The following is a 14,512-nucleotide window of genomic DNA, read 5'->3' on the forward strand; positions in this document are numbered from 1 at the left end:
CGTCAAAAGCGGGGGTCTTAAAATTTTGTAACTGAAGGAACAAAGTCTTGCACTTGGCGTCAAAACACTCTTTCAACTGAAGGAATGTGGAGAGGATAAATCTCACGATTATTACTACTTTTCAAAGTATTGGTTGGGAAGTTCACTTATAAAATGTACGAAACAAAACGATAGCTGGAATTTTTTAAAGCAAAACACTTTCCCAAAACCCTGGAATAACAAAACGTCTCAGTACTACAAAACAACAATTAAAATATTAGGCAAAAACGGCTCACTATTTAACATCCCCTAAAATCAACAAAAAATTCTTACTTAAAAGAAGAAAAAAAAAAGACACTCGTGCCAGCAGAACTTTTCTGAAACAGTTCAACAAAAACAACAATGTCGTGGACCTTTAAAAAAAACCTTACCTCTCACGCATCCGGACCAACAGAAAATATCCTCTTCCGATTTCTTCACAACAGCTTACCTTCTGCTGCCTTGCTTGCCAAAAGCACAAGGCAACAGATCGTTAAAAACAACAAATGTAAAACTTGCGGAAAAATTGAGGAAAATCTGCGCATCTTTGCCTACTGTCCTCCTTCTGTTACCATATGGGAACTTTAAACATGTATATAACTCCTTGACATCCCAAAACAACTTTTCTCAAATAAGTTCGATATTCTCGATTGAAACTGCGAATTTATCAGAGAAAAACCCTATCTCGCAACTGCTGTTGACAGTCACCCAAACCATTATAAGTGAAATATGCAGCAGATGCTACCATATGTTTACCAATTCAAAAATTGACCCAATGGCAGTGATCAGGATAAATATCAGAAACATCAGAAATATTATTACTTTAAAATATAATTATCATGTTCGTAAAAACACTGCGGACATTTTTTGTCAAACTTTTTGTATTAAAAAAGTTTTATGTCAAGTCGAAAATGGGAATCTAAAACTAAACATATAAGCTAAACTGATACACTGGCTCATAGTAAGAACTAAATGTTTAGTAAAGTGTTTCTGTTCCCTGCAAATATATTTTTATTTTTTACAACAAAAGTATTATTATTTATGATTAGACAATCACTGCTAGCCATTATTTTATGATATATAATTTCTATCATTTGAATGCTTTCTGTAGCGTTCGTAACTTGGTGATTGTGTAAAAGCCCTGTAATTTTTTGTTTTCTTTAATAAAATCTTACTTTACAAAAACCTTATAACTAATCTTGAACATCTTTTCTAAAACCTTATTAAAATTCTCGATATCTTTTCGCACAACGGCTCAAAAATAAAAAAACAAAAAATGCAAAAAAATATAAAACTATAAATGCAAAAAAATATGAAACGGATGATGATGCTCCTTAATAAGCTGAACTTGTCTTTCCTGGTCCGGGTATGTAGCCTCTATATGGCAATTAGCCGGAGGAGGATAAACCACAATACTCATCAGCAATAATGACTAAGTTTATACAAATACATTAGTTAAGTTATCTACTTAATAGAATGAATTGGACATTCTAACATTCAGTGCAATTGGCTGTCCACTTTCTCTTTGCTATCTTTCTAACTCGACTTCTGACTTTCACTCTAACTTTCTTCATTCCTCCTTAACTCACTTACTCTTGGTCAGCGAAGCGAAATCTCTAAATTTGGATGGTTAAAAGTATTTGCGTATTATAAAATGCTTGCATTACATTCGTTTAGTAACTACCAAAAAAACGACATACCGAAACTTGTTGTAACTGGTGAATGTGTTTTCTCTATTTTCTTGTGCTTCTTAAATGACTGGTCATTCTGCATTTCTTTATCTATCCTTTCTCACTCGCTTACTTTTTGATTTCACTTTGATATCTTTTTTTTTTCTCAAAAATCTCTTTTCCTAGCCCTGTATGATTGTCAAAGTGCTCCGATAGGAAAACGTTGCCGTGTGTACATGGCTGGATAATGAGGTGACTCCGCATAAAATTACAATACCCTTTCGTTAAATAAGTTAATTTACGTTGCGAAAAGCTAAGAAATAAACGCTTTTAATAATGGTAATGAGGCGAGAGGCACAAAACTACAATACCTTTTGTTAAATAAGCTAATTTACGTTACGAAAAACTAAGAAATAAACGTTTATTATAAATAATATCAACAATAGTAAAATAAATTCAAAAGTTTAATGTATGCCTAATTTGACTAAATTAAACGCTTTATATACTTTTAAAATGATTAAGTCTAGACACATTTAAACAGTCTAAATCTTGACGTTTAATGGAGGTTTGTTCTAAACGTTATTCTGGATTTCATCCGAAACGGGTATTGGACACGAACTAATCGATTTGTACAAATGTTGTTTTGACGTTTAATAGAAGTTCATGTGTTTATTGGGAGTAACATCTTTAATACATTACTGATTTGAGCTTTTAATTCTCTAAAGAGTTTTTTTTGTCAATTTTATCTCGTGAGACTAAATTAAGTGACAAAAGCGCGATACCACAATTACTGTCGCAACCAAACAACCATTTTCCGCTTTGAAAACATAAAACCCATTTTCATACATTGGTATTGTATTACGTAATGTAACATTATTCTTATTTCTTTTTGGGTTGTTATCGCGCATAATATCAAATAAATCCCTTTTTTATACAGCGTTTATTACAACATGTTATATCATATTAATAAAGATCTTAAATATCCAAAATATCCTCGGCTCAATCAATAAAACCCTGATATCTTAACCTTCCAATCCTTAAGTATAATATCCCATAAACCAGTTTTGTTTCTTTCATCCTAAATACATATATTTTAGACAAGGTATGTCATTATCTAAAAAATTTTTTTAAACTTAAAACAATTAACCAGGGCTGACGACACGGGTTTCGAAGTGGAGGGGAGGGGGCACCACATTAAATTTTTTAAAAAAGCATTCTTAAATCTAGAATTTTCTTAAAAAAAAAGAAACTAGGGGGGGGGGCGCATGTGCCGTCCGGCCCCTTGGTGCTGTACGCTCAGTTAACCATAGGTAATATGTGACGCATCTGACCAAAACCAGTCGGATGTCGCGTTATGTTATATTGAGAAAACCATCAAAACATCTCAAAAATTCAATTTTTATCATTAGTTACTTTTTTGCATAATTGTTTACATAATTATGTAAACAATTATGCAAAAAAATGAATAATGATAAAAATTGAATTTTTGAGATGTTTTGATGGTTTTCTCAATAAAACATAACGCGACATCCGACTGGTTTTGGTCAGATGCGTCACATATGTGAAAAAATGATAATATTAGATAAAATGGTGGTGTACCACTGTTATATTTATTCTATCACATTTTTTTACTTATATCTTTTTCTATCTTTAGCATTATAATGTTTCGAGCCAAAGAGTTTTCACAACTATTGATGTTTAGCTGTAAGTCTACATTTTATATCTATCCCTAGATAGTCTTTATCTTTCTGAAAAATCATTTTTGAATAGCACTGGTTGAATAGAGTATTTTACTTTTGAACAGATGATATTTGATAAACTCACTCGGCAAACATATTGTCGCAAAAAAAAAAATAAATAAATAAAATAAAATTTCGGCACCGTATTTTAAACTCTCGTATATTAACTTCGCAAGTAAATACTTCTGTGCAAGCGATCTCATTAATGTGAAATTAAATTCGATTTTCGAATTAATTATGTGGTGGATAGTTCATTTAAAAGTACTAAGGTGTCTAAGTTGATAATGGAAAGACGCCAAAAAAAAAAAAGACCATGTGGAACTAAGCAAATTCCAGTTTTTGTTGCTTTAATTATTTTAACTGGGACAAGCTCTCTTTACTTCGTTTTTATGTGAGTTTTTATCAATGTTTTTGTTTTATTTAAAAAACACATTTTCTTTTATGCTTTTTCAAAAATTTATCAAAGTTTAAACATTTTACAATGCATAAATACTTAGTATTTTAATTTAAAATATTGTTAACTAATGTCCCCAACTCATTTGTAACATGATTTGGAAGATGATATGGCAATAAGTCCAAACTGTTTGATACTAAACCTAACATTAGTAACTTTTAACTCTTTTTTTATAGTGCCAATCTATCTATTATTGTTTTTATTTGATCTAAGGATGAATGATATTTTAATTTCAATGAACAGGTTACATTAACAACCAAAATTTATGATTTTACACTATACTTAATAAAAGAGTACTTATCTAACACGTTTTTTTGGATTAAAAAAGTTGTCAAAAGGTTAAAGTTTTGCTAATTTACGACATTGCTGAGTTAGAAATGCATTTTTAAAACTAATTTTTGAGTGTCATTTTGTATTTTCTTATTTTATTCATTAGAAAATAATACTATCACCTGTTCAGTGATGTAATGTTAGATTTATGTCAACCATTACCTAAGTCTTACTTAAGTTTTCTGCAATGATTATTAATAGTCTGGTACCATTTAAAAGTTTTTGTTTAAAATTTTTAACACTCAATAAGCTATTTAAATCTGTTATTACAACTTGTGTATTAAATTGTATTGTTTGAAAGGGGTAATTGTATGTCAATTGACCCAGAAAATTTTTAAAATATTACCATACACCTCAGATTTTACTGAATATATACAGTTAATTTTTATACAGTCACTTAGTAAAATAATTCCTTGAAAATTTTAGCTTCTAACTCCCAGAAGATCCTGAAATATGACCATTTTACTTTTAGCAGGTCTAGGCCAGGCCCCTCTTGTTCCCTCAGAATTGTCTGTCACATAACTTTAGAAATATTTGATCTTTTTACTTAAAAATTTGTAACTGGCTATTTTCAGGGGTGAAAAGTCCAATAAAGTGATCAAAAATTATTACTAAGTACCTGTAATTCTCAATTTAAATAAGATTAGGAAATTTTTTATAAGCAAAAACGATTTAAGAAATAATTTTTAAAACATCTTAAAAGAGATCATTGAATATAGAATGGTTAAAAACCAAATGGAACAAGTAGAAATAAAAAAAAAGACAATTATTTCAAAGTTATTTTTACATTGTAGGAAATAGAAGAATTAAAAAAAAAAAAAAAGTGGAGCATAGCAGGGCGAGACAAATTGACAAATGTGCAAATGTTTGTTCCTTACTTATACTTAAGCAAACATTGGCGTTTGCTTAAAATAATCATGCAATTTAATTTTTTTATTATAAAAAAACATATAAAAAATAATAAGTTATGAAATTTAAAACGCATTTTCAACAACTTTAAAAGAAACCATGCTAATACTTTCTTCATTAGCGTCACTTGTAAGTTTAATAATTAAGTATGCAACTGAAGAAAGTAATTATGTTCAAGCATGGTTTTTACATGTGTTTATAAAAGCCTCTATATCTATAAAGTCTTCTATATCTAGAGTTTCTCTTTTTAAAAAAAAAAGGCCTTTAGAAATAAACTGGGGGGGGGTGTTTCCCTGCGTTGTTGGCCCTGTTATTTGACATACCTCTTAAATGTCAACGTTTATTAAAAAAAAAAATGGTTGCGCCCTGCATAGCCCCTGGTGCCCCAGCGCCATGGACATTTCTAATCATCTGCCCTGGAAACAATTTTAACACACAATCATTAGGACTACACAAATGCTAAAATTTTGTTTGTCTTGAAGGTAATAAAAAATCTATCATAAGATTCTGCTACAAAAAAAGAGGGGTAAATGCCCCAGCCCCCTTCCCCCCTAGTGTCAAAATTTTCAGAGTTCTAGCTAGTCTGGAAGGTAGCAAAAAATCAATTGCAGTATTCTGCTACAAAAAAGTGAGAACCATACCAAGCACTGTCGACTCTTTTATATTTACATTGTTTAAAGTGTAATCATATGCGCAAAGCATTATGGGATGTCCTGGTAGTATAAAAATTAAGTTGTAATAAATTTGAATAAAACTCAAAAGTGTTTTTTGTATAATATATTGCGTTTTTTCTTCGATAAATTTTCTTCAATAAAGTTTTCAGTATAAAGAGTTTTTTTAATATAAAATGCCTTTGTTTTGTGCAGCAGTTAACTGCAAAAATACAAAAGCAAAAAGTGGAGTAGTTGATGAAAGTGTGTCATTTTTTTGTTTTCCAAGAGACAAAGATAGGTAAGTGCTTAACTTTACTAATTAAGCATTAAGTGCTTAATTGATATAGTTTAGTCTTTAATATTATTATTATTTTTATTTAACATTTGAAACACAAAATTAAAGTAGGCCATTGTGCAACTTTTCAAACTGATGTGCTTTTGTTTTCTTATGGAATCAGTCAAAGTTTTGATTTTGATTTTATCAAGTTATTTTACTGATTAATTTATATAATTTAATTATAATACTGTTAGTATACGATGAAAAGTTTATGTTATTAATGTTATTCTTAATTGTTTGTTAGCATTTGCTTTTTTTAGCATTTTGAAGCATTTTCTTAGCATTTGTTTGTTTTAACTTTAAATTTGTTTTTGTTTTTTTAAATGTTATACTACCAGGGCATCCCACAATCCTCTGTAAACAAAATACATTTTTTTACGTGAGTCAACAGTGCTTAGACCATACCTGTTGATCCATATATAAAAATCTATATACTTGCAGATCAAAATCCTTATATTAGAAAATATATATATTTACTGAAAGATCAATCAATTTATAATGATGTGTTATAATTATTTTTATATATATCATTAAGGCCACATGTGCATTAAAAACAGGTTTATAAAAATTGCCTAAATTTATTTAAATTGAGAATTACAGTTACTTAATAATAATTTTTTACATTTCTGATTATTTTATTGGATTCCTTAAAAATATTCCGTTACAAATTTTTAAGTAAAAAGATCAAATATTTTTAAAGTTATGCAATTTGAGATCTCTAAATAAATGTCATGATTCTGAGAGGACAAAAGAGACCTTGCCTATATCTGCTAAAAGTAAAATGGTCATATTTTAGAATCTTCTGTGAGCTAGAGGCTAAAATTTTGAAGGAATTTTTGTTTTACTAGATACTCTTAATTGTATAAAAATCAGGAAAATCTAAATGGTGACATAGCCTTGACATTTTCTGTTTCAAATAAAGAATTGATTATAATAGTTATAAAGATTAAACAATGGATAATTATTGTTTCCTTTTTAGAAATTGGAAAATATTATTTTGATAAAAATAGCACTACTAATGATTTTTTGAAAGGCTTCTAGTGCTAAAAAATATTAAACTTAAGTTTAGTGTATCTTCATTAAAATTACTTAATAGTAACAATAAAAAAAAAAAAAAAATTTATATGCAGTGTTTTTTTGTTTGACAACTACTTTATTTATATTGATTATTAACACATTTAAAATTATATATATATATATATATATATATATATATATATATATATATATATATATATATATATATATATATATATATATTTAAACAACTTTAAAAAATATTCTACACAATAGAGTGCTCAATGTTCTTAAAAGAACAGAGCAATTATATATTATATTATATTATATATTAGTAGAAAATCACTTAACTAAATTTTTTTCCATTTGACACTGTGTTTCATCAACAAAGATTCATCAGAAATCTTTTTTCATCAGATTTCTGATGAATGTCAAAATGGAAAAACAGTGTCAAATGGGAAAAAAATTTAGTTAAGTGATTTTCTACTAATATATATATATATATATATATATATATATATATATATATATATATATATATATATATATATATATATATATATATATACATATATATATACATATATATATATATATATACATTTATATATATATATATATATATATATATATATATATATATATATATATATATATATATATATATATACATACATACATATATATATATATATCAGTCTTCTCCATGTAAAATTTAATGCCAGCACACGAAAAAGCGCTCGCAGGATTGTCTTTTATAAGTTAGCCTGCACGATATAAAAAGTTCATTTTTTTCTGCTAATTAAATAAAAATAGCAAAAAAATAGCGAAAAGAATGCTTTGAATACTTGATAAAATATTTAAAAATAAAACTGTTTAAAAAAAGCATTTTTTATAAAAGTGGAACAAATAAACAAAAAAATTTTTGGTTGCAATTTGAAACAAAATGGTTAGATTTTTTTGGCTAGCGCTTTTTTATGCGCTCGCCAAAGTTTTTGTGGGCGTGTGGGCAAGCGCGAAAAGACTTAAGCACAAAGGCGCTGGCTAAACAGAGAAGACTGATATATATATATATATATATATATATTTATATATACATATATACATATATATACATATACACATATATATATATATACACATATATTTATATATACATATATATATATATATATATATATATATATATATATATATATATATATATATATATATTTTATATTTATATATATATATATATATATATATATATATATATATATATATATATATATATATATATATATATACATATACATATACACACACACACACACACAAAATAGATAATGTATTATTATGGTATAATAATAGTAATACAAATACTCTTATGCATTTAAGAGTATTTAATACTATTAAATAATAAGGCAATATTTATTTATATAAAAAAAATAAAAACGACTTTTGATATTCAGAGTTTCATATATATAGAGTATAGAGTTTCATATATATAAAAGCAATTACTTTTCGCACCTTGGCGATTAGTTTTTTCTTAAAATTTGTTTTTTCGCGATCTTTTTTTCGTGATTATTCTTTTTTTTATTTTAGAAGATTGATACTCTATTCGCAAATATTTAGTGTTCTTTTACAGTATAAAACTGCAGTGACTTCTGTAACGATAATTATTTTTTTTAAAGTGGAGCATAAAGTAAAAGAAAGAAAAATAAAAGATTTAAAAAATCGATTAGCAAAAATGTTCAAATGCAGAAAAAAGATTGATTGTTTAAGGAAGGAAAAATTTATAAAAATCAAACGATTAAATACCTATTCGAATCAAGAAATAAAAGATTTTGATTGAAAAAAAAAAAAAAAGTTAATTGATTGAAAAGTCACTTTCTTAACTCGAATTCTCAAGGGCTTTATTCCGATTTAGCTCATTCATTATGAACAAATTCAATGATATTTTAATAAGTTTATTTTGTGAAGAATTGTGGAAGGCAATATAGACTCTAAAAAATTATTAAAAAAACACTTTAAAGTTGTAAAGTACACTTGCTAATTTTAAATTAATAGTAATAAATGGGTGCAAATAAGGACCACAGATGCAGATTATCTAAAGTTAAAAAGTGGGAAAAACTTTTTAATTGCGAGTTAGAATACGATTTAAATGGAAATGAAGTCATAAGATTAAGATGCAGTTTATGTAAACACTTTGAAAAACAGATAAGTCAAACAAAATTACTTTCCATGACCTGGATCAAACCAGGAACAATATCAATAAAAAAAGATTCACTGGCATCGCACTTAAGTAGTGCGCAACATAAAGAGGCCACGCAAATTCATCAACAAACAACATTAGGTTCAGTTTCATTATCAAAATCAAAATATAGTTTAAGTATCAAAATATCAGTATTTCAGTTTCAGTATCAAAATATTGCACTTTCTCAATATACTGAAGTTAATAGCCATGTTCTTGACCAGTACAAGCTAATTATTGCAAATATTACCATATGTATAGAAGGCCGTTTTCAATCTCTCCAAAAATCACCATTGTTTATACATTTGGTAGCTTTACTTGACGTTTATAACTGGCCGTTAAATGTGAATGATGGAACTTTTGGCGATAAAGCTATCGGTGAAGTTGTTGAACATTTTTCTGAATTTTTAATTGGTGTAGGATGTGATTTGAATAATATACTTTATGAGTGGATCATTTTAAAAGCATACATGTTTCCCATCATAAGTAACAATCAAAATGAGTATTATTTAAAAATTTGGGAAATTGTTTTTTTCAAATCAAATTAGGTCAAAGAATGCCAAAATATTCTTGATATTTTTGAACTATTTTTAATTTGTCCTTTTACAAATGCAAAAGTAGAACGAATGTTTTCATGTATGAATCGTGTAACAAATGACTGGAGAAGTTGTCTTAGACGAGATCTCTTAGAATCTCTACTTTGGATAAGTGGAGAAGGTCCTGAGATGACAAATTTGAACCTGATACTGCTATGGACGAATGGTATAATGATAAAGTTAGACGATTGTCAGCAAATTTTTATCGTTATCCGGAAAAAAGAAAAAGAAAGTCAGGAAAAATTGATCTAGCGACAGTTACAATATTGGATTTGGAAGAAAGTGAAAGCAAGGAAGAAAATTGTGACAACTTTTAATTTTATTTTAGCACATTGTAACCCCTTAAAATTAAAATATTAAATAATAACTTGTAATGGCGTATGATTTTTTGCTTAGTAAAAATAATTTTTTGTTAGTAAAAATCCTGAAAAATTCTAAGCATTAAACTAGTGAAATGATTACAAAACAATCAAAATATTTACGTTTACGATCTAATACTTTTTCTATTTGCAATCAATAAAAAGTATTAGATCGTAAAAGATTCTATTATTTAGACACATTTTTTTCTTTTCGCTTTATTTTATTGAATAAAAAAAGTGAACGCTAACTTTTATTAAAAAGTACATTGAATCAAAAAGCAATAGATAGAAATATCATGGGAATTTGATAAGGTTACCTAGATAAGAAAACTTATTTAATAAAAATTTAATTATCATTCTTGTTTGTGATTGTGCGGGTTTTCGTGAAAATGTTCAGTTTTAACATTTTATCACGATAATGTTTTCGTCATTTTTAATAGTTTTTTATAACTGTTTCAAATTTATAGATTGTTTTGTTAGAGTTTTAATTTTTTTTACTGTTAAAAATTTATAGAAAATTAAATATTCTAGTTGTTTTAAACAGTTTAAAATATGTAAATAAAATAGAAAATGAAATAATTTGTTAAAAGAAGGTTATATCAAGTTCATTAATTTTACAAAAATACAGCCGTTAGATTTAATGCAATATAATAATAGTAATAATGTAAGTTATAACTAAAGCTACTTTAGTTATAATTACATTATTACTATTATTATATTGCATTAAATCTAACGGCTGTATTTTTGTATATATATATATATATATATATATATATATATATATATATATATATATATATATATATATGCATATATATATATACATATATATATATATATACATATATATATATATATATATATATATATATATATATATATATATATATATATATATATATATATGTATATATATACATATACATATATATATATACATATATATATATATACATATATATATATATATACATATATATATATATATGCATATATATATATATATGCATATATATATATATATATATATATATATATATATATATATATATATATATATATATATATATATATATACATACATACAGGGCTTGTGGTGAAGCGAGCGCGATTGCACTCCGCTCATAAAACGCGCCCGTAAATGGTATTTTTAAACGTTCTGGCGCAATAAACAACGCTCGTTCAGCTTATAACGAGCGTATAAAATAACGCTCGTCCAATAGTTCAAGATTATTTTTTTATTTTCATAAAATATTTAAAAAAGATTTTTTATTAAAGATATTCTGTTATCAAACAACTGATATAAAATATAAAAAGCACAGCATCGCTCTCTTTTGCACTAACGTAATGAATCAGCAGTTTAAAGTCGTTAATCGTCACTAATTTCAATAATGGAAAGTGCACGTGGAAACGCAATGTGAATACAAAAATGCGCAAATAAAATAAGAATAGAAAATTAGAAATGGTTTTCTAATTTATAAGAAAATTAAATTATAAGAAAATTAAAACTGCGGAGTATTTTTAATCTTGTGAAAATATCAAGTAAGAATTATTTGATTTATTGTTTGTAATATTCCACACATCGTTTACAATAAAAATAAATATTAATAATAGAGTAATTTTTAAAATTAGTTTTTGTTCATAGTATAGATTTTTTTATTAACTATTATTTATTTTAACTCAAATTTAAAACGATTCTGTTGTTTAGAATGTTCGCAATTAAGGACATTTAAAAAGAAAACTAAGTAATGATGTCAATATTTATTAAATGAAAAGTTATTATTTTTATTTATTATTATTTCAAATTATTCTTGTGTTATATTTTTAAGATAAAAAAACGTAATTTAAAAAAGAAATTTTAGAAAAAGATTAAATAATTAATTTGAATAAAAAGTATCAAGAAATATAAAAACCATTAACCGATAATTAAGTTTACAGAGTAACATTTTAAAATACATATATCAAAACAACGAAGCAAAACTAAGTCACTAAATTATGCTTCAATACTAAATCAATAAGAAGTTGCGTTTTTGTTTGATACTATTTTTTTATAACATAAATAGTTAAAAATAAAATCGCGATCTGACAATATACAAGAAGTTTGGAAGTATAAAAATCTCTTTCGTTGAAGTAGTTTCATAAGTGTGATATTAATTCAAACATTTTTTGACGAAAAAATTATGTAACAAATAAAAAAAGATATAAAAAAGAAAAAGCTTTTTATGAGTACCACCTTTAGCAATTTTCATAATCGCGCTCGCCGACGTTATCTCGAGCGCACATAATCACGCCCGATGAAAACATATTCTAATTTTACGAGCGCGATATAACACGCTTGACGATTTCCTTCATCACAAGCCCTGTATATATATATATATATATATATATATATATATATATATATATATATATATATATATATATATATATATATATATATATATATATATATATATATATATATATATTATGGGATGTGACTTTTTGGTAAATTTTTGGTATCTCCAGTTTCAAAAATAAAAAACAGATGAACTTGGGTTTGAAAGTAACTGAAAAGTCATTGGTTTTGTTTAATTTTTGAAAAAGGTCACCTACCATGACCCTTGATTACACACTTCCATATATTCCATATATCAGTGAATTTTTTTTCCATATATCAGTGAATTTTTTTTTCTTCAAAAGTTAATTAATCGGGTCTCAAAAGAACCAGAATTTTATAGTGATTTCACAATTTTTAATCTTTTCTACTGAAATACTTTATAAAAAAATTATTGCAAACAAAATGTCATAAAAAATGACCTTTTTAAATTTTAGTTAAAAATTGTTGTTTTTTGTATATCAAATTTAAGCAATTCATTTATTTGAAACCATTATTATTTCTGAAATCTCTATGAAATTCTGGTTCTTTTGAGACCCATGTTGAGGCACTTTTAAAGAAAAAAAATTTTCTGATATATGGGAGCCAGTGTGTAATCAAGGGTCATGGTGGGTGACCTTTTTCAAAAATTATACAAAACCAAATGACTTTTCAGTTACTTTCAAACCAAAGTTTATCTGCTTTTTATATTGGAAACTGGAGATACCAAAAATATAATAATTAAATTTTTTTAAATTACGTTTTTTAATCTTAAAAATATAAAGTCATACCCCTAATATATATATATATATATATATATATATATATATATATATATATATATATATATATATATATATATATATATATATATATAGATCTATAGTTTGTTGGCTTTGGGAAGAGCGGAAGGAAAAAAGTGATTCTTACGCCAACACATACGTCACTTTTAATTACTTTTGACTTTCGTCCAACATTTTCGTGTTGGACGAAAGTCAAAACCATTAATTTAATTACAAATTAATTGTTATATAAAAAAACCACAAAAACGCAAATTTAATTGACCAGAATGTTTTTAAAAACATTCTGAATGTTTTTAAAACATTCTGAATGTTTTTAACAATATAAGCAATGTTTTTATTTTTATTTTTTTTAATAAAATGTTTTTATTTTTATTTTTTTTAATAAAATGTTTTTATTTTTATTTTTTTTACTGTAAATCATGCGCGGAGTGTTGCTATATCGACTATCTTATAGCCTGACTCGCAAGGGAGTGCTGCTAAATCGACTGACAAATAGCCTGACTCGCAAGGGAGTGCTGCTACATTGACTGACAAATAGCCTGACTCGCAAGGGAGTGCTGCTACATCGACTGACAAATAGCCTGACCCGCAAGGGAGTGCTGCTACATCAACTGAGGGTTTGGTTGGGGCAGGGAGTCTATCATTATTAAAAAAAAAAATTCCGGTCTTGCATTTTAATTTTTACTTTTTGTCAACAAAATATGGAAAAAACTTTCGGACAACATCTAAGGGTTCTATATATATATATATATATATATATATATATATATATATATATATATATATATATATATATATATATATATATATATATATATATATATATATATATATATATATATATATATATATATATATATATATATATATATATATATATATATATATATGTATATATATATATATATATATATATATGTATATATATATATATATATATATATATATGTATATATATATATATATATTTGTAAAATTTGATACAAAGGGGTTACCATAAAACATAGAAACGAGGTTGGCAAAAAATTGTTGACC

At 25.8% G+C, this 14,512-nt stretch overlaps 1 protein-coding gene across 1 annotated transcript in view; it reads left to right on the forward strand.

Annotated features, from left to right (window-relative positions):
- The first annotated feature begins 3,579 nt into the window (after window positions 1–3,579).
- The window catches only part of LOC101236392 (palmitoyltransferase ZDHHC8B), a 44,013-nt gene continuing 33,080 nt past the window's right edge, over window positions 3,580–14,512 (forward strand). The window contains exon 1 of the mRNA XM_065808075.1: window positions 3,580–3,818. Coding sequence (XP_065664147.1) covers window positions 3,712–3,818 — 107 coding nt within the window. The 5' untranslated portion in view covers window positions 3,580–3,711. The remainder of the gene's footprint in view (window positions 3,819–14,512) is intronic.

Source organism: Hydra vulgaris, chromosome 10 (genome assembly GCF_038396675.1).
Source record: "Hydra vulgaris chromosome 10, alternate assembly HydraT2T_AEP".
Lineage (NCBI taxonomy): Eukaryota > Metazoa > Cnidaria > Hydrozoa > Anthoathecata > Hydridae > Hydra > Hydra vulgaris.